Source organism: Gossypium raimondii, chromosome 6 (genome assembly GCF_025698545.1).
Source record: "Gossypium raimondii isolate GPD5lz chromosome 6, ASM2569854v1, whole genome shotgun sequence".
In the NCBI taxonomy this organism is placed as follows: Eukaryota; Viridiplantae; Streptophyta; class Magnoliopsida; order Malvales; family Malvaceae; genus Gossypium; species Gossypium raimondii.
The window spans coordinates 31,607,080-31,632,627 of record NC_068570.1 but is presented as its reverse complement, the minus strand read 5'-3'; the positions used below and the strand labels follow the sequence as shown (position 1 = coordinate 31,632,627).

The window sequence follows — 25,548 nt, the reverse complement described above, 5'->3', positions numbered from 1 at the left end:
AAGATTATCCGGCCTGCACAATTGGAGGATTTGGGAAACGACAACAGCTTCATCTCTACTTTTATCCGGTATTCGAGAGTTTATAATGATATATACAAGCAACTGTTGAGTTGATGCAAAATATTTTATTTGGGGAGTGAAAGTCAGTGCTAGTAACATCCAAATTCTAAAGGAGATTGAATAAGCTGTTTGGAAAATGAAAATGGACTTTTTATGCCTTATTTTAAAATCGGGCTGAGATTTGGAGGGGAAGAAAGGATGAAGAAGAAAGAAAAATGAGGAAAGAAACGGAAAAAAAATGGTAAGACGTGGGGCTCACTGTTTTAATTTATTATTTTAAAATCCACGTTATTTATGGTTTAAATATTCTTCTAAAGAACCTCAGGGTCATGACGACTCAGGAGCCGACAAAACTAATAAAAGCAACCAAGAAAAAAAGGCTCTCCGCATCAGAAATCCTTTTTTAACATTAAAAATTTCAATCATAGATTCTTAATTAAGATTCTCGCCTTAGCTAATTGAGTAAAACTTACACCGCCTTTCGTAAATTTTTTAAACTATTTTCTTTTCTTTTTTTTTAAACACGTACATGAAAATTTGGTATTTGATCCAGGAGTTCTCTTCCTCACTAAATCTTCCTCTTCTCAAGCATCCGCTGCTGCCAAGGTACTTTTCCAAATCTAGGGTTTCTTTTCCCTATTTTCTTTATGTTGTTATAATTTAATTTATTAATCCAATTATTTTTCGCAGTTTTTGACGTGTCGATATTAGCTTATTTAATCAGAGGCTGTGATTATATCTTCTTCACGCTTATCTGAGAGTTAAATCTTAGTTTTATTGATTCGAGGTAAGCTAGTCTCCTTGAAATAATATATACTCTTTTGTTACTGTTTTGTTTCTTTATTATGCTTGAGTTGGAATTTAAATAGATTTTGCTCTTTATTTTCAGTTTTCTTTATATTATTATTGTTCTATTTAGTATAATTATAAGGCTATGGAAGGAACTAGGCCAATTTTTAGGTAGCATTTTTAGGCGATATACTGATGCTGAATTTTGTCCCTCGTATGCTGAATTATTCATGCGTTTGATAGATTTTCGATCTCAGGATGTAAAAAAAAAAAGGAAAAAGTTGCTTTGGTTTCTGATGCATTAATGAACATGATTAATCTAGTTATGGAATTGTATTCAGGCTTTGAACTAAAAAGTTCATGGATTTGATAGTTGGATTACAATATTTGAGTAGCTTTTAGATGGAAAAGGGAGCTTCTTGAGAGTTAAGACCTAAAGCCACTTTTTCTGTCCCCCCCCCCCCTCAGAACTGGATTATACAGTGTTGTCGTTAACTGGTTTTGTTATTTGTTTCAGTATGTTGTGATGGCAGACCTAAAAGAGCGTTTGCTTCCACCGAAACCTCAATCGGCTATAAACATTAGAGATGCTTCCTATCGGCCATCTGCCTCTGGACGCCAGCCTTTCCAAGGCATGGATTTATCAGGGTTAAAGAAGCGGGGCCAAGGACTCAGATCTTGGATCCGTGTTGATACATCTGGGAATTCACAAATAATCGAGGTTGACAAGTTCACTATGATGCGTCGATGTGATCTACCAGCCCGAGACCTACGGCTTCTTGACCCTTTGTTTGTTTACCCCTCGACAATCCTCGGTAGAGAGAAGGCTATTGTTGTAAATTTAGAGCAGATAAGGTGTATTATCACTGCCGACGAGGTTCTACTCTTGAATTCCCTTGATAGCTATGTTTTGCAGTATGTTGTGGAGTTACAAAGGCGACTTACAAGTGGAGTAGGTGAGGTATGGCAATCAGAGGGTCCCGAGTTGAACAGAAGAAGAAGCAGTAGGGGTTTTGACTATGTATACGGAAGCACATCCCCTGATTATTTGCCCTTTGAGTTTAGGGCTCTTGAAGTTGCTTTGGAAGCTGCCTGTACATTCCTTGATTCACAGGTGTGTGAAAGTGGCCTAAAACACTTTATTGCATTTGAATTAGACTTGGGATGATAAACCTAAAATCATTCACCCAAGAATCATTCACCTTGTTGACATTTAAAAATATATTAAAAACTAAAAAAGTGGTTGGAAGATGCATCAATTGCAGATTTATATTTTGATTGTTGGGGATGTTGAGCTATGTAAAAATTAAGGAAAATAAATAACACATATAACAGCAACTCATGAAAAATGTTGCATGTTGTTGTTACTTGATTTTGGCTGAGTTTTTCTGATGTGGTTTAGGGGAGAAAATAGAAGCAATAGGAAGAATTAGGGCTAAACAAACAAGAAAGAAGGTGAAACTCTAGAAAATTTAGGGTTTAAAAAACCTCTAATTTCTTTATATTAATTCAAAGAAAAATAATAAGAATAATAATAGCTGTAAAGCTGACAACTTATTTATATAGGCTTTCTTTCTTGCAAGTAAAGTTACTAGGCCTTTTTGCAAATAAAGTTTTATTTCTAGCCCTTTCTTTAAACCCTTGAGATAACTACTAACCTTAGCTGTTTTAATATATCTAACCTGGCTTGGAAAATTGACAGCGGTAAGAAAAGCTTCACCACTTCAACATAAATTTCTTGATAAGCTCCTTGTAGCTCTTCTTACACCATCCAAGAACTTCCACTAGCTGTTTCAGCAAAAATCTCTTATATCAATTACCCCATTTAAACTTAGTTGCCTTAACATCAACCACATCTTCAATAACCTTTGTTTTAGCTTTAGGAAGCTGCTGCCTATTATCTGAATTTTCAACATCATTTTTGGAGATGTTACTTTCATTTTCATTTCTTAGGTGGTGCACAGTTAAATATTTCTTGTTGGTTAATGATGGTAAAACCATGTAGAGGAGAGATCAGAAACTTGCTAAGATTCCCATAAATGTTTACTTTAATCTTGTCAAGGAGCTTAGAAGTGTCATCCCAGCCTATGAGGGAAACAAGAATAGCTTTATCAGCTTCATAGGAGCAAATATATTTAATTGCAACCTCCACCATACCAAAATCAATATGTGAACCTAACCATGCTTCAAGCGAATGTCTTGTTGATGCACCATAATTCTAATCAATGCGAACATCCTTAGCTTCAAAAATTGGGAACTTCCTTGAACCAAATTCCATGAACTTGATTGAAGTAACAATAACACCCTCACTGTCGAAGTGTTGCTTGAAGCCGTTAAAACTGGATTTTCTGTCCAACTAATTGGCATTACAAACATGTTGATTTTGACCCAAAATAAATTTATGTCGCTTCATACCATCCAACAAGACTTCTAGCACACCTACTTCTCTTATGGCTTCCTGTATTTTGTTCATCAAACAATAGGAGCCTTACGTAAAAAGAAAGGATGATGAGCTTTAACTGTAATAAAACTAATTGTTCTGATAAACAAACATAGAGACAACAATTCCTGTTTAGGAACACCATTCACTACAATCACAGCATATTCAAGAATTTTTAAGATTATCTCTTGCAACAATGAAAGAAATCCAGCAAATTTTAAGACCAAGAGAGGAATAGGCCTCAATTGCTGACACAACTTATAGTTTCCAAGATGACTTGAAGATATTTTGAACATTTTGTTTAAGAATTCTGCCTTCTGATCCCTACCATCTGCCATGGGAAAAATGTCTTGCAACATTTGGACAGCTTCAATTTTGTTATTTCCCTGTTCCCAAAATTTATTCTCCTTGCAATTTAGTCGCTCAATAGAGACGTTCCACTCATTTGGAAAGATTTTCTGCAAATAGAAAATGATAGATACTTCTAACATATATTGCAACGAGAAAGCCACAACATCCTGTTTATTATAGTTCAGAGACTAAGTTGGGAAAAGTTGTAAGTACAGGGACTAAATGTTGCTTTATTCCTTTTATAAATTCTATTTGCGTACCTTTAATTCTTTTATTATAGTTTGTTGTTGTTGTTGTTGTTGTTGTCTCCTGTTTTCAAAAACAATCCTCTATGATATATAGTTTTGTCATTTTTGTTTTAAGCCTTCCCAAGTCTATGATATCTTTTAGCAATCTTGATGGATTAAGGAGAATTATCAAATAAAAATGTGTGGATTTACTCAGATAGGTGAACTATCAGATATGACAACCAACATTATACAAGGTCTCAGGGTAAGGAACATCTCTCATCTTGAGACAATGCATCCCTTTCCTTGCTAGTCGAAGCCTTATGAAGCAAGTCTATGATTTAACCCATATTAGAGATCCAACCAACCAGTCCTGAAAGCTATTGGAGCACTCGAATTCCTCAATCCATTGAAAGACACTATGTTGTCCCCCCGATTTGCCTTTTTTAACAAAATTATCCCTCAACCGATATTCAATTGAGGGCATAACTTCTATATTCTGTTATTAGTTTTAACCATGGCCATATTCTACTAGTTGGGCAGCGTACTTCTTTTAGGAATTATCATCTTTTTTTTACTATCAATTGGTCTAATTGTAGAGGTCCCTATATTATGTTTTTTTTTTATCCCTCTACTATAATTTGATCATTTATAGCCCTCTATGTTTTGAAACATGTATTGCCAATCCTAAGGCTAACTTTTTTTTCTCTTAATTCGTTAAATAGTTTGACGTGGTTTTTTTTTAAAATATTGCGAGGCACCTTGGCATATTTTTGTACACTTTTAAACATGAAAAAATGTCCAGCTGTACAAAATATGCCAAGGTGTATATATCATGTTATCACATGTTTAAAAGATAATCAAGTTATTTGACAGAATTTTAAAAATTGGCCTTGGAACTGAAAATGCATATTTTGAGAAGTAGAGAGGTTAGAAACGATCAAATTATAGTAGGACTAAATTTTCAGAAAATGCAGTACAGTGACTTTTTGTAGGATTTGACCCAATCAATATATTCTGTTGCTTGCATTTGATTACTTCTGAGCAAGTTGGTAACTCATTTGATGTTCCATAGGCAGCAGAATTGGAAATTGAAGCATATCCACTATTGGATGAACTTACATCAAAGATCAGTACGTTAAACTTGGAGCGTGTCCGTAGATTGAAGAGCAGACTTGTTGCATTGACTCGAAGAGTTCAAAAGGTATAAAAATACATGCTTCTCTCTCTCTCTCTCTCTTTGGCAGGTAAACGACAGCCTTGCATCTTCTGACACTTTTCCACTTTTTTATTTAGGTTAGAGATGAGATAGAACAGCTGATGGATGATGATGGTGATATGGCGGAAATGTATCTTACTGAGAAGAAAAGCAGAATGGAATCATCATTTTATGGTGATCAATCTTTAATGGGATTCAGATCGAATGACGGACTTTCTGCTTCTGCTCCAGTTTCTCCTGTTGCTTCACCACCCGAATTGCGCAGGCTGGAGAAAAGCCTGAGCATTGCAAGGAGCCGCCATGAGAGCATGAGGAGTTCAGAGAGCGCTACAGAGAATATTGAAGAGCTTGAGATGTTACTGGAAGCATACTTTGTTCTCATTGACAGCACCCTAAATAAGTTGACTTCAGTATGTAGAGCACTTATTGCAGTCTAAATCCTTTTCATCTTTCCTTCTCTTTGATGGATATAATATTATTTTCTTCTTTACTTCAGTTGAAGGAATACATTGATGACACGGAGGATTTCATCAACATTCAGCTGGTAAGTTATTTTCCCTCATTGATAGAATAATTTTGCTACAGAAGTATTTTCCACAAACCTGAAGTGGAGAAGATAAAACACTAAAGCCCCCTCCTGGATGCAGGGTGCCATTGTGGTCTGACCCACCAAACTGACACCCCGCATCCAAATGGCTCCAAGTGATATATTGATTATTTGATTGAGAACTGATTAGCACATTTGTTGAAAGTAATATAGAATGGAAAAATAAACAGGATGAAAGCATTGGATCCAAGTTTGTAATGGCCTTGACAACTTGATTGTGGGGCCGAGAATTCAACTATATTCTAAAACACGTCTCTTTATCTTTCTTGATATTATGATTTCTGATACTCCTGTTGTTATGCTTCAATTGGCAAAATCGCCAGAAAGCATTGAACTCTTAGATATCTAAGGACAAACTTTTGGTTGCAGGATAATGTTCGAAACCAGCTGATCCAATTTGAATTGCTACTGACAACTGCAACATTTGTCGTTGCCATTTTTGGTGTGGTAGCTGGAATATTTGGTATGAACTTTGCCATACCTATGTTTGATGACCCTGGTGCATTCAAGTGGGTCCTGATAATTACAGGGGTTTGCGGGATCATCATATTCTGTGCATTTGTGTGGTTCTTCAAGTACAGAAGACTTATGCCCCTATGAAAAAAGGAAATTAAAGAAGAAAAAAACTGTACTTTTGGCATCATTGTTACCAATTTTTATTTACCCTGAAATGTATATGGGAATTTAAGAAAACCAAAACATAAAGCTCTGATTTTAGAGTCCACTCTTTTTTGTTGCAATTGCACTTCCATCTTTCACTGCAAATGTAACCTTGCATGGTTAAAATGGAGAGAGAAGGAAAGAATGTCGAGACTTGTTGCAGGCCGATGGGGTATTCTCATTTTTGTTGCGTCTTCAATCAGCTATTTGTCCTCTTTGGGTACTTAGGCTTCCTCTAAGGTGGTTATTTGATGTGGTGTATAATAAATTTGAGGGACATGTGGGTGCTAAAAGAGGATAATACCCAATTACAGGTCGGTTGGACGTGATAGAATTGGCTTATCACAACATAACTTTCTTGAATTCAACTTAGTGTTGTGCAAAAAAGTTTACAACTCTGGTGGAATTGAATTTTAACCAAAGCAGTAGTTATGGGGCTCATACAGTTGCTTTGAAAGTTGTTTCGCTCACTTGATTGTGAGGTTTAGCAAATTATATATATGCGTAGTTGTTCTTTGGTGTTGTGTAATTGTTCTTTGGTGTTGTGTAATATGTTCTCGACATTGGGTTGTTTTTTTTTCATGCACTCGGAGAAAAAGTGTCAATCCATAAAAAATGGAATGCTAAGTGATGAACTAGCTGAAAGTCTGTTTCCTGCCTGGAATCTTTCTAGTGCTAAATTATTCATCTGCCAATTAGATTCCACCCAAAAGATTCAGATATCCTTCTAGCTTTGTTAACAAGTTACAGTAACCTGAATGGGTTTTTCCAATCTGTAATCCACAATGCCTGTATCGACTGATTTGATGTGATGTTACAACGGCAGAACCAAAGTGTCTGCGACATAATGTAATTTTCACCTTCTTCCCTTCATTAACTTGAATCCATATATGGACTGACTCTACAGGACCTGGTATATAACAACATCCTCGATATGAACTCAGATACCTCAATAACGTTGCATGTTAACACGCACACTTGTCGTGACTTATACAATACCCGATATGTACCAAAATTAAAAGTTAAAAAATAAGAACAACACTTGATGATATAAAGCTAAATCAATCTTGAGTTTGACAGATAATACTTATTCCTGGAAAAGAGAATTCGGTCAAACCAACCACCTAGAGGGAAATACTTTCGATCTAGATCAAAATTATAACAAATGTTGATCTTGAGGGTGATCAGATCTTTCTATTACTTAAAGGCGGAACCTATAACAAATTCTTTTCCCAGCATTCCAGGTTTTCAACTGCATCTAGGACTACTGAGAAGTAGCAGCTCCCGCGCTGACAATCAAAAAGCTGCTGAAGGAAACAATTGATTAACTTAACTATTATTTTGAAGAAGAAAGTCGTTGACTCCGTGCCTTGTCAGCTTTCTCCATGTAATCTTGGTGTGACTGATGCTTTGTTCCTACAAGGAAAATCAGGCCTTTGTTCAGTTAGTTTTAAGTGATCAACGTACCCAACAAACAGCTTCCAATAATGAAATGAAACAACCACTCTTAAAACATTCAACTTCCTCAAGTATGCAACACAACATCCTGAGAGTTGGGTCAATTTGTCATCCTCGAATAACTTTCCTACAGTATTTTCACAGCAAAAGCACTACCAAACCCTTTTAACTTCGGTTGTTCAAATCATGGCAAATAAAAAGGGTAAGAAAAATGAAAAAACCTATGTCAAGACAAGACCTGTATCCTATGCTTACACCCAAACCCAAGTAAGATAGCATTTAACCACATCATTTGCATAGTACTGAACACAAAAGAAGTTCTTAGGACTGAACAAGAATTGACAAAGAGGAATAGCCTAGGACCTAGCCAATGCCAGCTCACAAAAGCATTTTTAAAGTCTGTCAAGATGTGATAAAGAAATACATAAGCCAAAATCTGTCTGTAAACTTTGCCTTCACAGCCTGCTAAACCGCTCAACTTGCTTATGATGTCAACTTTCTAGGAAAGAACTATATATAAACCAGCACCCATTACTGTCAAGACAAGCATATTGCTATTTTCAAATGAGTCTCTTGATCCATGTCAACAAAAACAAACACATTCTTTATATATTTAGATTAAAGAAAATGACTTTTGAAATCTGTAAAAGAACCATCAGAATCAGAAAATTTTGACTCAGAACCTGCTGCTAACAAAATTAGTAAAAAAGAGAAGTCAGAATTCAGCTTCAATATAGTTCCTCGACAACCTCAAGTTCCATTGACTTCAATCTCTTGTTTCATTCTTCCAAACACCAGTTTTGGATAAATATAAACTCCAATAAGCAACTTCAAACAAATGCGCACCAATTTGACAGATTCCTTAATGCTATGCTCAGGAATATGAAGATTCGAATTTCATTTACTGCATAAGTGAGAATGAAATGCATACATTCTACACGAATTAACTGAGATTCAATCTAATTATACATTTCAAGCTATAAAAACATGGTTTTCAAAAATCACAAATATCTATAGGACTTTCAAATTTATTACTAAGTAGACCCTTAACAAATCTATGGACTTTAAAAATAATAACGAAAGCTGCATTTCGCATAACCTACACTGTTTTATACATCCACTATTTTATATATCCGAAGCCATCAGTTGGAATTTAAGTTCCAAAAGCTACCTAAAATATCCTTCAGAATCACTGAAATTTCCGGACCATTTCCAAAAGAAATGCAAATTCATTTACTCAAATCATGAAGGAAAATTTGTCCTCAAATTCATTTACTCCAAAACTAAAGTCAGTGATGCTATATAGCTGTCTTTGCTTTTGTTCATTACATCGAGATAAATCATAAAAATTCCTCAAATTTGCAATATATTTAGAGTGAGAAACCCAAAGATACATCTAAAACCCTAACCCCCGCCCCGCCGAACCGAAAAGTAAATGCAAAGCTGAAAAAGAAAATTGAAGGAAAGAGAGAAAGGCACCTCGGTTCATGAGAAACCAAGGGGCACCAAAAACGAGGGCGACGATGGCGATGCCAGCCATTACATGCTTCTTTTCACCGCTATATATGTAGTGTTCCATTCTCGCCTTGAATCCTCCTCCTCCCACGTTGGAGGTGGTTTTTGCTTCGTTTCCCATTTCGCCCCTAAACCAACCAATTAATTACTTAAGATTACCTCAAAATCTCCTTTCTGCAGCTTTCTCCGCTGCGGTGCTGTTTGCAGGTTTTAAGGCTTCACCGCCTCTAGGACTGGAGGAGTGTTTGGTAGTTAGGTTAGGATACCTCCGCTAAGTGTCAACTTAATATATCTTCACTTTTGGGTTTTTTACAAAATTATTATAAAAAAATAAAAAATAATCAAAATATTATAACTTTTTTTTATTTACCAAAATATTATAAATTTTTTATTTACCAAAATATACCAAAAAAACAAAAAACAGAAAGAAAAAAAAACCTGACACGACTAAAATGTTAGTTAAGGGTAGTTTTAAGGACCTTATATGCAAATTTACCATTTTAAACTTTGAAAGTTAATTGCTGCTTTGTGCACTAAAATTGAAATATGACTAATTTTCTTCTAAGTCCTCCTTATTTATTATTTTCTTTTATTCCCTTTAACTCACTTTTTATTTAATAACTCTATTTTAATTTATTAAATTTAATAGTTTATGTTTATAGATAAAATAGTTTATGTTTCCATTATTTTTTCTTTTGATTTAATATTAGTTAAGGAATATATTAAATTTATAAAATTAAAATAGTTTAATTTAATAACTCTATTTTAATGTAATAAACTATTCTCATTTAATAACTCTATTTTAATTTAAAAAATTAAATTAAACTATTTTAATTTTAATCCTTTGAATTTAATATATTCCCTTAACTAATATTAAATCAAAAGGAAAAAATAACGAAACATAAACTATTTTATCTATTTATAAATTTAATATATTCTTAATAGACTTATAACATAAACATGTTAGACTAAATAATGGAAACATAAACTATTTTATCTATTTATAAATTTAATATATTCTTAATAGACTTATAACATAAACATGTTAGACTATTTTAATTAAAATAGTCTCTTAAGATATTATGAAGCAACAAATTTTATATTTCAAGAAATTTTATATTTTAAATGAAAATAGAGTTATTAAATAAGAATAGTTTATTAAATTACAATAGAGTTATTAAATGAGAATAGTTTATTAAATTAAAATAGAGTTATTACTTAATTAGAATTCTAAGTATCTTAATTATCACTTAACTAATATTAGATTTAATTAAAAATTAATAGAAATACAAGCATGCCTTATTAAAAACCGAAGTAATAATAAAACTGATCACCCATAAATGTAACCCAAATAGAAAAATAAATTATAATTATATTATATACTCTTAATAACTCTATTTAGTAAATTTTTAAATAAACTATTCTCATCAAATTATCAAAATAATACATAAAATGCGAATTAGTTTATACTTTTTTAAATAGCTTTATTTTAGGTAAAATATATTTACTTTAAAAATAAAATAAAGGGCTTTTATGAGTAAAAATCATAGATTAAGAGCTTATTTAACTACAAAAATAAGTTGAGGGCTTGTTTATTAAATAAAAAAGTGAGTTGAAGGGGAATAAAAAGAAAATAATAAATAAGGAGGGCTTAGAAGGCAATTAGCCACATTTCCACCAATCACATTGGCACCATTGGTGCCACCAATCACATTGGCACCTTTGGTGCCGCCAATGTGATTGGCCTGATCAGGCTGTGTCAGGTTTTTTTTTCTGTTTTTTTGTATTTTGGTAAATAAAAAAAATTTATAATATTTTGGTAAATAAAAAAAGTTATAATATTTTGGTTATTTTTTATTTTTTTATAATAATTTTGTAAAAAACCCTTCACTTTTCTTTCTTTTTACATAATAATTTATTTTTCTCCGACTTTATAAAAAATTATTTTATTATTTTATTTAATTTTTTATTTTTTAACTCTTAAATTTACGTTATTTGTCAAATTAATCTAAAATATATGAAAACCTAACATCAATTAACTTTACAGAACACATCCACGTAACAACAATTAATAAAACTTTTAAATATTAAAAAATCAAACGATATATAATTATTAAAATTAAAATATATTAAATTTATTTAAAAATAATAAAATATATTTTTAATGTTTTAATTTTAAAAATTAATTAATTACTAACATAGACAACCATGTCAACAAAATTAACAAACATTAAAATTTTCATCTATTTTAAGGTGATTAATCAAATAATACAAATCTAGAGCCGAAAAATTAAATTAAAGATAATCATTATGTCTATTTTATTTGCTATTCAAATCTCCCTCAATCTCAATAATCTAAACAACTTTTAATTAAAATTCAACATATGAAAACATGAATTACAATAGGCATCCAAAATTTAATTTTGAAAATAATATTTACTTATATTTTATTAGAAAATATATTATTTTCAAAACCAATTAATGCTTATGGGTTAATTTACATGTAAGTGTACCAATTAAGCTTTGAGGGATGTGTTTTATTAAACTAGGACAGTTTTTTTTCATTGGCATGTAATAAAAAACTAATTTGTTGTCTCTCGAAAAGGAGAATAATTGTTTTTTTAATGATTCATCAAAGTTTTGCAATTAGGCAATTCATGAAAATTCAAATTAGCACAAAATTGATTGCGTTCTAAAATTTGATATTAGGTGCCATCAAAACAACATTTTGTACTTATATTTTATTTCGTATTTAGAATATGCAGTATCATTTGCAATAACATTAAGGGTACATTTGGTTAACTGTAATGTAATAGAGCAGTAATCAGTAATTCAATTGTTTGGTTGAATGGAATCGAATAGAGCTGTAATAGCATTTTTTTGTTTGGTTGAATGGAATGATGTTATAATAGCATAATGAAAAAAACTAAAATGACTAGAATATCCTTAGCATAATTTTTTTAGGTTGATGATTATTGTTATTGTTATTAAATTTTAATAAGATTATTATTAAAAATAATTTAATAATAAATAATAAATAATTTAACTATATTTTAACATAATTATTATTAAATATAATTTAATAAAATTTTATATAATTTAATAAAATTCTTGATATAATTATTATTATATGAATTTACTAAAATCATAATATATAATACTATAAAAATAATATATAATCTACTTTATTATTTTTAAACGCAATACATATTTAATGTGCTAAAATATCATTAGTGAAACAAATAATTTAATTATTCTACAATAAAAAATATTAGAAGTAATAAATAACTTGAGAATTATATTTCACATCCAAACATAATATTCATATATTAACAAAAGTTACATGATTTCATTAGTTTATATGTCATAATCCATATGTTATAAAATTTTACAACATCAAAAAGTTACAACATTGTAATGACATTCTATTATGTCATTATACCTTCCAAATATTACAAACACAAAAAGTTATCAAAATTACATCAACACAACCATGATTTTTAATGGTCAGCAAGAAATCTTCTGACCCATTCCAATCGCACAAAAGAAGGTAAACTAAAGAAAATGAGCATTTGCGTTGGATGATCTGGAATTTTGTTCAATGCGCGATAGCGCTCATCCTCATTTAAACCTTCTATTTCACATAATGTTGGATATAAATTTAGAGCTCTTTCTTGAATGTTCATTTCTGACTGTTGTCGAATTAGCACTTCAGAGGCAATACTCTTACTGATTTCAACGCCAACGGTCCGTATTTTTTCTTCCAATAAAGTGGCAGCATAATGAAATGAAGTAGAAGAAATATGATCACTTGCATCAGAAATCTTTTTTTTCTTCTTTGAAAATGTGGACTCCAATATGATCACTTGCATCAGAAATCTTTTTTTTCTTCTTTGAAAATGTGGACTCCCCTTGGTTTCTAGCTGGTTGTGGTTGTGTAGCTAAAACATCCATGTCATCCAAATCAACATCAGCTTCGCATCCATAGAAATCGTTTTCTTCTTCATGAATATTTGTAGTAGCTACATATTCAACATCTATTTCTTCAATAATATCAGTGGCTTTTTAAGCATCTTTCACAGTGGCTCGATCTTTTGTGTAGATGGTAGTAAGTTGGTCATAATAAGGGAAACTACGATGTTTGAATTGATTGGCTTCTTTATGACTCTATAAAAATGAGGAATTCATATTAGATATAAGTTTGGTCAAAATAAGATAATAAAGACTTGAAATAATTCTTACATTTATATATGAGTTCCACACCGCATCTTCAACAACAATAAGCTGCCTATGCTCATCCCAACCAAAACCGCTATTATTTTTTCCATTAAGCATGTCATAATCGATTGACCAATCCCTTTTCAATATCCTAATCCTCGATTCAGTATTAGGTTTAGCCTTCAACATGGCATTGGGTAAAAAATTTTCTAACATTTTTTTTCAACTCATTTAAATAACCGGCTTTTAATCCCGTATCAGCATTAAAAGTTCCAACATTGTGCAAGTCAACCATACAGGAAACCAACGCAGCATCTTCTTCTAGAACCCATTTCCTTTTGGTTTCTTGAGAATGAAAAGAAACACTTGGTTGTGAAAAACTTGACATAACTATCTTAAGAAAAAAAAACAAATTAAAAATAAGTTCAATATTATGAATCAAAAGGCCAACACTTTATAAAATTATAAAATATGATGAATCAAAAGAAAATAAATTATAATTCAACAAGTCTAGTACAATACAAAAAACAATTCAAACACCACCAAAGTTTCATAAACTAGATACATGAAATAACATAAACAAATTAACGTTTACTATTTTTACCCTAAACCTAACTAATTTCTAGGTGCTTGCCATTCATCGAACATTAGGTTGGCTAGTTCCATCCTCCAAGTAGCCCATGCATCCGATGGATGAATATTTACAATATTCGGTTCATCGTCATCTATCACATTACTAGGTAATCCTTCTCCCAACTCCGCTTCAATAGGATCAATACTCATATAGGTTCGAATAAAATTATGGAGCAAACAACATGCAATAATGATTCTATTGTGCACCCTCACAAGATAGAATGATGGACTCCTAAGCATTCCCCATCTAAGTTTTAATAACCCAAAGCATCTTTTAATAACATTACGTGCTGAAGCATGTTTCATATTGAAAAATTCTTCTGGAGTACTTGGTTAGTAACCCTGACGCCACTCATTCAAATGATATCTTTGTCCTCTAAAATGTGTAAGAAATCCTTCACAATTTTTGTATCCAGCATCAACTAGATAATAACAACCTATAAGAAAAACTACTTGTCATGGTTAATTCCCCAAAAAATTATAATATTAAAAATTAATTCAAAGTCCTCTAATTTTGCACTTTACCATAAGGAACTTTTAGTCCATGTCTCCTACTAATGGCATCTCGAAGAACCCGTCCATCAGCAATAGAACCTTCCCAACCAGGAAGAACATAAACAAATTGCATATCAGGTGTACAAACACCTAACATAATTGTTACTATGTCACTTTTTTCGCGTTCAATATCTAGGTTTATCAACTGTTGGAACCCTAATCTTGATGTGGGTTCCATCTAAAGCACCTAAGCAATTCTATATCACATGTATAAAACCTTGAGTTAGGATACCATATTTAAATCTAAATCAACTAAATTATGTACAAGTTATATATAGAACTCACTCCAATACCTTGAACCATTTCCACCTTGGGCTTGTAGAATTAGTTGTAATTGACTCTGCCTTTTTAAATAACACATCTTGTAAGCGTATGACAACATTTAAAACATTGTGAAATGATCTGCTAACAGTTTCCCCAGACCTATTAAAGTGATGCTTGATAACTCGATTTTTAAGGTGATGGAAAATGATATGTAAAAACATTGCTACTTACTCATCAACAAGCATGTTCCTTGACGACTTCAATCACCCTAAATTTTGTAACATCTCACATAGTTTAAGAAAGGTAATTCTATTCATCCTAACTTGTTCAATACAGGTCCCGTCACTAGCATATATAAGTCTTTTCACATAATCTAGTTTTGCATAAAAATCTAAAATATAGGATCTAAGGAGGTCTATTAGTATGTAGGTTATGGATGTCATCCAATGCAAGTAAGAACCAACTCGCAATTGTACACATTTGCAACCATATTGTCAATGCAAGACCAATTCTTTTACGCCTCACACTTTGTACTATTAAAAGCAGACGAGCCATTACTGCAAGATATTAAAGTGTTACATATATTCAAATCGTAGTAAAAGAGTCACATTTCTCCAATACTAATTTCAATTATGTAAAATAAAATCAAAGAATTTAATTGCCAAAGAACTTATAGTGATTTAGTGAATACAAGACGCTCAACTGTGGGTGGAAGAAGCAATTAAACAAGCCAAAGAAGAAGAGGAAGCAATAACACACTATTAAAGAAAAATGGACAATACATATTTAAAATCTTTACAAAGCACAAAATAGAAATTACAACTATCTTTGCAAGTCAAAAACTTGAAATTCATTTCTTTATCAATCACCCAAAAAAGAAAAAAGAAAGAAAAAAAGAAAAAAAATGTGTTTTGTGGATTTGATTAATTGATGACTGACGTTTAATAATTATTTTTTAAAAAATACCCATTTGATTAATATAGTGTGTTAAATATCTTAAAAATTATGTATTTTAAAATATTCGATTATTAAACCCTAAAGTCTGCCATTTGGCACGTTTCTTTCTGTCTGCCGCTTGGCACATTTTCTCCTTTTTCTTTTTCTTTGGCAAGTTCTCGTTACGTTCTTAGTCCCAATTTAGTCGTTCTTGTTGGAGTTCGCTATTTTTCTAATGGAAGATGAGTTGGCGAATCTGAGTTTAGTGGATGATGAGGAAGAAGCGATTCAAGAGGAAGCAGCGGCTGTGGAAAGTATTTCTCAATTTTGTCTAGTGGGGCGCTGTTTAACAGATAGTGTTGTTCATTTCCCTTCCTTACGGAATACTATGGTTGATCTCTGGCATCCTATTAGAGGGATTTGTATTACGGATATAGGGGAAAACGGTATCTATTCCAATTCTTTCATGAGGTTGACATTGCTAGGGTACTTGCTGGAACACCATGGTTTTTTAATAATCATTTGCTTATACCTCAAAGAATCCGGTATGGTGAAAATCTGGCAGTGTTGGAGTTAAATTTTACTGAATTTTGGATACAAGTCCATGAGTTACCCCCAGAACTGATGTCTGAATCGATGGCCAAACAGTTAGGTAATTTTTGTGGAAAATTTCTTGAGTATGATACTGCCATTTCGTTTTTGGGTCAAAAGACATATATGCGTATTCGGGTCTGCTTTGATGTATCTGCCCCGTTGAAACGTAAGAAGAAAATTCAAATTGGGAAGGCTATGATTGTTTATGCTCGATTTAAATATGAAAAGCTAAGTCAATTTTGCTTTATATGTGGAAAACTAGGGCATGGGGAGAGCTATTATCCTTTTAGGTTAACAATAGAGCCATCAAAAATTGTTTTTGGCTAGGATTTACGTTGCGTGTGGAGGTGAGGTGTCGGGCTACGGAAATGAGCAGATGGTTACGTGAAACTGATGGTTCACAGTGCTTTACTGAAAAATTATAGAATATTACTGGTGGACAAAACAATTGGCGTACTTGGGGAAATGATGTTTCGGTTACTGATGGGTTGGGGAAGGGGCCCATAGATTTGGTATTAGAAGAGGAAAATGACCCAATTACTATGGTGGAAGGAAAGAAGAGACAGAGAGTGGTGGAGGGACCGATTAATTATTTGGGTTCTAAAGCTGGATCAGGCTCTATGGATTTATCGGCTAGCTCTGGTGAACAGAGCAGCCGGGCTCAATAAAAATACTAAATTGGAACGTTCATGGTTTGGGGAGATCACGAACAATAAAGAGGATCAAGAATGAGTTGAGGGCCATTAATCCCCGAATTTTGTTTCTTATGGAAACAAAATTAAGTTCAAAAAAAGATGGAACTGGTCAGGTTGAAATGTGGCTTTGCGAATGGAATTGACGTTGGGGTGATAGGTTCTAGAGGTGGATTATCATTGGGTTGGAACAGGAATTTTTTGATCAAGCTTAAGAGTTTCTTCTCTTTTCATATTGATGTTGAGGTTCACGATAATGAATGCAATGGTTGTTGGAGGCTAACCGGGTTTTATGGGAATTCGGATGAAAGGTGTAAAGGTGCTTCATGGAATCTACTCAGACAATTAAGCTATGATCAATCGGCTCTTTTGGTTGTTCTGGGGGATTTTAATGAAATTACCAAGTCTTTTGAGAAGAAAAAAGGTCGTCTTAGATCAGAACGTCAGATGAAGGATTTTTGTACGGCTTTAGAGGATTGCGATCTCAATGATTTAGGTTTTATTGGTCGGTGGTTCACATGGGAAAGAGGTAGGTTTGTAGCTATGAGCGTCTGGATTGTGAAGTTGCTACATTGGACTAGGTGAATCTTTTTCCAAGTTATCAGCTTGAACACTTGAGTCACTCTTTTTCCTACCATTGCCGTATTCTTCTAAATACCATAGGGGCGAGATGGAATGATCAGAGTAGTCAAGTAAATACCTTTCAGTTTGAGGCTAAATGGTGTTTGGAAAGTTCATTTGAGGAGATGGTTAGAAGATGGTGGGGGGATAATCCTGGTTGTGTACCGAGCAAGCTTGAGAGAATGGGCCACTAGATGCAAAAGTTGAGCAAGTCCAGGGGTAGAGAGGAGAAAAGGAATCGTGTGGAGCTAGAAGAAAGGCTAAACAATCTTTATAATCAGGAACTTTCTGATGAGACCCTAGCAGACATTATGGAGGTTCAATTAGGACTTAATTTGGAAGCTGACAAAGAAGAATTATTTTGGGAGCAAAGAGCTCGAGTCAATTGGTTGAAGAATGGCGATCGAAATACTAGTTATTTTCATAAGATTGTGGTACAACGCCACCTTCGTGGTAGAATCTCTGAGTTAGAGGACGAGAATGGTAGACAAACTACTTCGACTATTGAGTTTATAAAGATATCATCAAATTATTTTGAAAAACTCTTCTCAGCATCAGATATAGGATCAGATGAGCATTTATTTAGGTTAGTAAAGAATAGGATTACTGATAGCATAAATGATAATTTGCTAAAATAGTTCACTGAGGAGGATATAACCAATGGAGTTCAGTCGATGGCTCCTTTGAAAGCCCCCGGTGTTGATGGGTTTCCCATAATTTTTTCCAAAGGTACTGGCTTATTATTGGGATAGAGATTTCCCGTTATTGTTTATCTATTCTGAATGGTCAATCTGAAATAGGGGATATTAATAAAACATGAATTATTTTGATCCCCAAAGTGGATAAACCAAAAAATGTGGCCCAGTTCAGACCCATAAGCCTTTGTAATGTCATTTACAAAATTGTGGCAAAAGTCTTGGTTATTCATATGAGTGATATTTTGGGTAATTGTATTAATGAAGCTCAATGAGCTTTTATCCCAAGAAGACTTATTTCAGACAATGTGTTGATTGCTTATGAGGTCCTTCATTCTCTCAAAATGAAGAAAAGAGGTAAGAAGGGGAATTTCGCACTTAAGCTTGATATGAGTAAAGCTTATGATTGAGTTGAATGAGATTTTTTGGCAGGAATGATGAAGCATCTAGGGTTTCATGCTGATTGGATCGTACTCGTTATGAGATATGTTTGTTCTGTTTCCTACTCTGTTAACCTTAATGGAGCTACCAGTGAATGGTTTTCTCCTTCAAGAAGGTTACGATAAGGAGATCCTCTCAGCCCCTACCTATTTTTGATTTGTGCTGAAGGTTTTTCTACGCTTATTCAGGAAGCTAAACAGAGGGGTCGGATGGTGGGTGCTTCTATTGGTAGGAAGCGATTGTCTAGTAATCATTTGTTTTTTGTAGATGATTGCATCCTTTTTGGTGATGCTTCGTGTAATGGGGCAGGAGTGGTTCGTGACGTAATTCAGGAATATGAGATGGTATCAGGACAGCGGGTGAATTTTGACAAGTCTCTTATTTACTTTGGTGCGAATGTAACCTCTAGTGTCAATGAGGATATTGTCAATTTAATAGGAGACCGGGAAGCTTCGAACCCGGAGAAATACCTAGGTTTGCCTATGATGGTAGGCCGAAGGAAAACATAGGTTTTTACTAACTTTGCGGATTGATTCAAGAAATGTGTCGAAGGATGGAGTTTGTGTTACCTGTCTATAGGGGGAATGAGGTATTTATTAAATTGGTTTTACAAGCAAAACCACTTTATGCTATGCAATGTTTTCTTGTGCCAAAGTCGCTGTGTCATAATTATGAATAGATTTTGGTGGACAAACAATAAGTCTTTGAAGGGTATTCACTGGAGTAGTTGGGAAATGTTATGCAAACCGAAGTGTTTTGGGGGGTTAGGTTTTAAAAAATTATTCTTGTTTAATAAGACCTTATTAGCAAAACAGGTTTGGCATATTTTAGATCAGCCTCATTGCTTGTTAGCCAGAGTCTTAAAAGCCCGTTATTATCCTTATTATGATATTCTATCAGCAAAAATTGGATCTTACCCCTCACTTACCTAGAGAAGTATTTGCAGCGCTCGTGAGCTGATTGGGGAAGGAGTTTTGTGGCGGGTTGGGAAAGGTGATCGCATTAACATCTGGAACGATCCCTGGTTACCTGGAAGAGAGAATAATAGAATTCCAGTTCAGGTGATTAGGCCTTCTTGGACTACTGTTAATCAATTAATTACGACGGAGACTAGTACCTGGAATAGGAAGCTGGTTCATAACTTAGTTGATAAGAGTACAGCTGATCAAATTCTTTCTATTCCCATATCTGGAAGTGGTCCGAAGGATAGGTTGGTTTGGAAACATGAAGGTTCTGGGGAATACACTATTAAGAGTGGGTATCGAGCCCTAAATACAAAATATTTACAGGACACTATATACATATCCTCTATTAATAAGGATTACAAATATTTTTACAAAGCCTTATGATCGTTGAACATTCCAGGAAAAATTAAAATACATATTTAGAGACTGATGAATAATCTGGTGCCTCACTTTGGTAATTTGGACAAGGTATCTTACCTTGCTGTGCCTCGATTGGTTAATGAAGCAGCTCACACACTGGCGCTGGAGGGCCGGAGAAGAAAGATTTGCGGGAGTTGGGTTAATGGAGTGCCTGAATCTGTGAGGATGGCGGCATTGAAGGACCGTTTGGTTTGGAACCAATGGATCTAAGGTCATTTTGTTTTTGCTTTGAAAATAGAAGAGGTTTATTTAAAGTATTTGTTCTCTCATTATACTCGTTTCAGGTTTCAGATGGTGAGGAGAGTATTGGCTGATATTGGGTTTTTGAAACAAAGCTGGTTATTGGCTCAAGAGTTTCTTTTTCTGGTCTTTTGGAATTGGTAGTTTCTAGGCTTTGATTGTTTTGGTTGCTTGCCAGCTGTTTTCCTTTTCTAGTATCGTTTCATGTTACTGTTTTGCTGGCATTTCAGCTACTGTTTTGTTGGCGTTTCAGCTACTGTTTTGTCTTGAGCTGTATGTTAATAATATCAGTCTATTTTAACTAAAATATTCGATTATTATTTTTATTTAAATAAAATCTAAAACTCCATATACATTACATTCTTACCATAACATGATTTGTTTGTAGCATTTTACTCTTTTTTTTCGCTTGTTGAGATAATTTTTGTAGTGTTAATTATAATTTTAATCAAACAATATAAGTAATATAAAATCTTGTTTGAAGACCAAAATTAAAAATAACATAAATTAAAGATATCGAAAATAAAAATAGTTTAATAATATATTAAAAGATTAAAATAGTTTTAAATGAAACATATCAAAAATAAAAACATATCGAAAATTAAATATAACCAAAATGTTCTTGTTTAAAGTAAAAAGATCAAATCCGAATTGTAAATGTAGTTTAACATGCATATATTGTCTTTTCCCATATTACTAGAAAAAAGTAATGGTATCATCATTGCAGTGGAGATATTTGTTTATGTCTGGTACCTGATACTTGTCTGCCCACCTGCATCAGTAAATAATAAAGATGTTATCAAGACAAGAAATTGACATCACTTGTGTTAAAATATTTAAGTTCCAAATGATAAAATATTAAATTATATATGGACAACATTAATATGACATTTTCGAGCACTTTAAGGACACATTTGGAAAATTTGAAGAACCATTCGAACAACCACATTCAAACATCTTAAAGACAACTAAATTTTATCTTGTTTTGGACAACCTTACGGGTTAGCAAGGCATATATTAAACTACGCCTAACATGTTTATTTCATCATGCTTTGAACAACAATAAACAACCATTAGGCATTATATTAAACCAACTCTTTAACACATCCAAACAACTTAAAATACATCATTCGAATATCATAAATCACAACTTTCAGACACCATAAATTGCAACATTTAACAACTAAATTTTTAGCTTACTAACATCATAAATCCATATCCATTTGGACATCATTAGTTGACATTTAACAATTTAGTTTCACATTGTTCAGACCATTTTAATTTCCTGATCACTTGGATGATCTTTAATTATTATTTGGACAACACTAAACAACCATCGATTGGACCACCTAAATTGGTAAGAAATTAGATAGCATGCATGCAAACTGCATGCTTCAGCAGCTCCCTCGATAGCTAGAAATTTCACTAAAATTTCACTTAATTCCATCACTCATACCAGCATAAAGATGCAACAAAACAACCAAGGAAGAAAAGGTAAAGAACTCAGTATCATTTATTTAATTAATTAAATAACATATGCAATTGTTGCATTTTTAGCAAGTTTAAAACATCTTTAAACAGGGAAATTAAATGCTGAAAGTCTAGCAGGGGAAAAAGGAAAAGCTATCGCTGATGATATTAAAAGTTTAAAACCAGTGGCAACTTTCTCCCTATAACTACATTTGAATGCTTTTCAAATAAGTTAGACAACAAAACCCATCCAGTATCATATGGTCATCCTAGATACTAATGATAAAGACAAAATGAATTGTTTTACAAATCCACCTTAGTTTAAGGTTGAATAGCTATAACCTAACCTATGTCAGTCAGACTAGGGATGCATGTAGGATATTTGTATGTGTTTGAGATGTATATGTTCAACTCTTTAGAGGGTCATACCTCTATATCCATGTCTTAATATGTTTCATACATGGTACTTCAAGAAAAATTAAAAGCCAAAGCAGCATGGCCTGAGCATAATCACTCCCAGACTACTATAGCAACTAAACAAATCAGAGCAGAGCTAATGTGCTAAAAACGAGTTGCAAGTTCTCTATGAATAAAATTTAATTACACGAATGACAGAGAAGTCTACAAGAGAAGAAGAAGACGTAATAAAATTCCAGCACATAGTACATATCACGAAAGGAAGTGGTTGTTCAAAGTAGCAAGTTCAGTCAATTAAGCTTAATTCAAAAAAAAAAGAGCAAGTAATACAGTAACTACACATTATTTATAAGAAAGATTTTTTGTTATTTCCATTCACCAACTAACAAAATCAATAAAACCACAATTCATTTAGTAATATAGACTATCCTAATTTGAAGGGGACTCAAAAACTAACCATTTCAAACCCATGAAGCATAGACCTTTAATATTCCCTCTCTTCATTTTTCTTAAAATATCCCTCTACAAAACCTATGTATAACTCATTTACAGACAAGAGTCTGTGGATATATGAAACCCCCCCAAACTTTAAAAAAGAAAAAAAATTAAACATACCCATCCGTGTTAGACGCATACCAACACTCACACTTAAGTCCAAGTAACATAGGCATGGACGATCATAAGATAGTAGTTACATTTATGTTAAAAATATATATTATGTTTTTTCTGTTAATGAACTAGTAGCCTGAACCATAATGATGAGAATCAACAACCAAAAACAAGAAATTTTAGCCACCTAACTTCACAAAGTCATCATACCGGGTAAACAACAAAGAGATTGGGTGATTTTTTTTTCCTCTCATATCTGGAATATGAAAAGACTCACCTTGATAAAGGTCAACTACACAAGGAACTCTCTACATCGGCAAGATGGACAAAGAAAATGCAAGACCATAGACATGCATAATTGTCTCAACAAAGATCACATGCAAGAAAATGGTTAAAATAAGAAGTAGAAATAAAAAGGTACAAAGCATATTACCTTGAAAATTTCTTCTTTTTAGAAACCCAAATTAATATCCCTAAAAAAACAACGAAACCCAAGAAATGGGTTTTAAGCAAAGAGTTAAAAATTTCGTTCATGATAAAATGAAGAAAAAAAACACTGTCTAAAATTTCCAGTAACTTTTTTTGTCATCTTTTTCTCCATTTTATTTGCCTTTGCTTCAGTTTCTAAGTACCCAAACGTTAAAGAAGGAAAAATCATAAAGAAGGAAAAAATAAATTACCTGCAATATCTAGGTCTCCTTTGCAATCAATGGCAAAAAAGGGAAACGTAGAGATGGTTGGAAAGAAAGTTACAGAAGGAGAAGATGAAGCTGAGGGCAAAAATTGGAAAATGGGAAAAAGAAAATTGGAACACGCGGATGGAATAACTAATCAGATCTGAAGGCAAGGAATGGCTATTACAGCCTTTTCATGTAATAGGGTCGGAATGGATTCAGGCTATAATGGTATTGTAACACCCCTTACCCGAGACAGTTGCCAGAGTTGAGCATGGGGCATTACTTGACTTAACTTATTAGTTCGGGGCATAAAAATTTGCTTTTAAAATTTATTTCACTGTTCATCATAATGTTGTGCACCTGCAGAGAAGCCACTAATTTAATTATAACTCGAGTTACGAAACTTAAAATTTAGATCTGTAATTTTCCCTAAAACTAGACTCATATATTATCTTACCATAAAATTTTCAGAATTTTTAGTTTAGCCAATTAGTAAAGTTTATTCATTAAAGTCTCCCATGTTTCACTGCTTGACAGTTCTGACCTTTATTCACTAAAAATCAATTTTCTCATCGTATGATTTTCATATGGTGTTTCCACTTGTTTCTATAGAAAATAGACTCGTGAAGGAATCTATACATATAAATTATAACTCATAATTATTTTTTACAATTTTTAATTATTTTCTAAATTCAGAATAAGGGACTCCAAAACCATTCGACCCTATCTAACCAAAATTCGATATCTCGAATATAAAATTCCTTTACCCACACGTTATTTTTCTATTAAAATAGGCTCGATAAGATTTAATTCTATATATCATTCACTCTCTAATTCATTTTATACTATCCTTGGTGATTTTTCAAATTCACATCACTACTGCTGTTCCAAAACTATTTCATTGTAAATTTTTACTCTTTCATAATTTCTAGGTATAAACTATCACCTAGGCATTCATAATACCAAGCATATTCTTACTTATCCATTTTAATAGCTAAAAATTATCACATACTTATACATCATCCTTTAGCAATATCATATGGACATACATTCAAAATGACTAAGTCCCTATACATGCCATAGCTTAAACATTGATCATCATAAAATACCGAGTTGTTGTTGTTGTTGATAGTGTGAGAGCTCTCCGACGTCTTTAAGATTTCTGACTTTACTTGTAATACTATAAAAGAAGGAAAATAAAGGAAGTAACCATAAAGCTTAGTAAGTTTACAAGAAAATAAATAACAACATTTAACACAAATAAATATACTCAAGTGTCATGATCTCTAATTTCCTCTTTACATAATCTCTTACTCGTTCACTTACTTGTTTACTTAGATAACTCATGATTATAATTTACTCTTCTCTTGCTAAAATATTAGTTCTCAATTGATAACATAATAAGTTCTTAACTCTTATAACTCACCTGAATTTGCTAATTATGCTTTTACCTGAACTTTCATGGCACATAATTTGTTTACTATCCCGTTGAGCCACATTGGAATAATAAGGATACTTGGGTCTTATTTCTGATAATAACATGCCAAAGCCATGTCCCAGACATGGTCTTACATGGGATGTTTCTTGTTCTGCCAATGCCATATCTCAGATATGGTCTTACATAGGGGTGTGCAAAATTCGGGTAAAACCGAAAAAATTCGGTTAACCGAACGAATTCGGTTAATCGGTCGGTTAACCGAATTTCTTCGGTCAAGGGTCGGTTAATTATGTTTTTATTTTTTGGTTAACGGTTAATTCAGTTCGAAATCGATCGG

At 32.9% G+C, this 25,548-nt stretch overlaps 2 protein-coding genes and 1 long non-coding RNA gene across 3 annotated transcripts; 1 reads left to right on the top strand and 2 right to left on the bottom strand.

Annotated features, from left to right (window-relative positions):
• Window positions 1–391: 391 nt before the first annotated feature.
• On the top strand, window positions 392–6,882 carry LOC105772552 (magnesium transporter MRS2-1). Its single transcript, XM_012593871.2, has 7 exons — window positions 392–666; window positions 751–847; window positions 1,367–1,963; window positions 4,943–5,071; window positions 5,164–5,496; window positions 5,583–5,630; window positions 6,063–6,882. The coding sequence occupies exons 3-7, from the start codon at window positions 1,376–1,378 to the stop codon at window positions 6,291–6,293; spliced, it is 1,329 nt and encodes a 442-aa protein (XP_012449325.1). The 5' UTR covers window positions 392–666; window positions 751–847; window positions 1,367–1,375; the 3' UTR covers window positions 6,294–6,882.
• A 406-nt stretch (window positions 6,883–7,288) lies between these two features.
• On the bottom strand, window positions 7,289–9,591 carry LOC105772553 (hypothetical protein). The gene is made up of 2 exons (XM_012593874.2): window positions 9,291–9,591; window positions 7,289–7,769 (listed from the first exon to the last, which is right to left on the bottom strand). Exons 1-2 carry the CDS (start codon window positions 9,445–9,447, stop codon window positions 7,690–7,692), a joined length of 237 nt encoding a protein of 78 aa, XP_012449328.1. The 5' UTR covers window positions 9,448–9,591; the 3' UTR covers window positions 7,289–7,689.
• An 11,617-nt stretch (window positions 9,592–21,208) lies between these two features.
• LOC105772554 (uncharacterized) lies at window positions 21,209–23,620 on the bottom strand. Its single transcript, XR_001126815.2, has 2 exons — window positions 23,530–23,620; window positions 21,209–21,372 (listed from the first exon to the last, which is right to left on the bottom strand). It is a non-coding gene; the product is annotated as an uncharacterized LOC105772554 (long non-coding RNA).
• Between the last annotated feature and the right edge of the window lie 1,928 nt (window positions 23,621–25,548).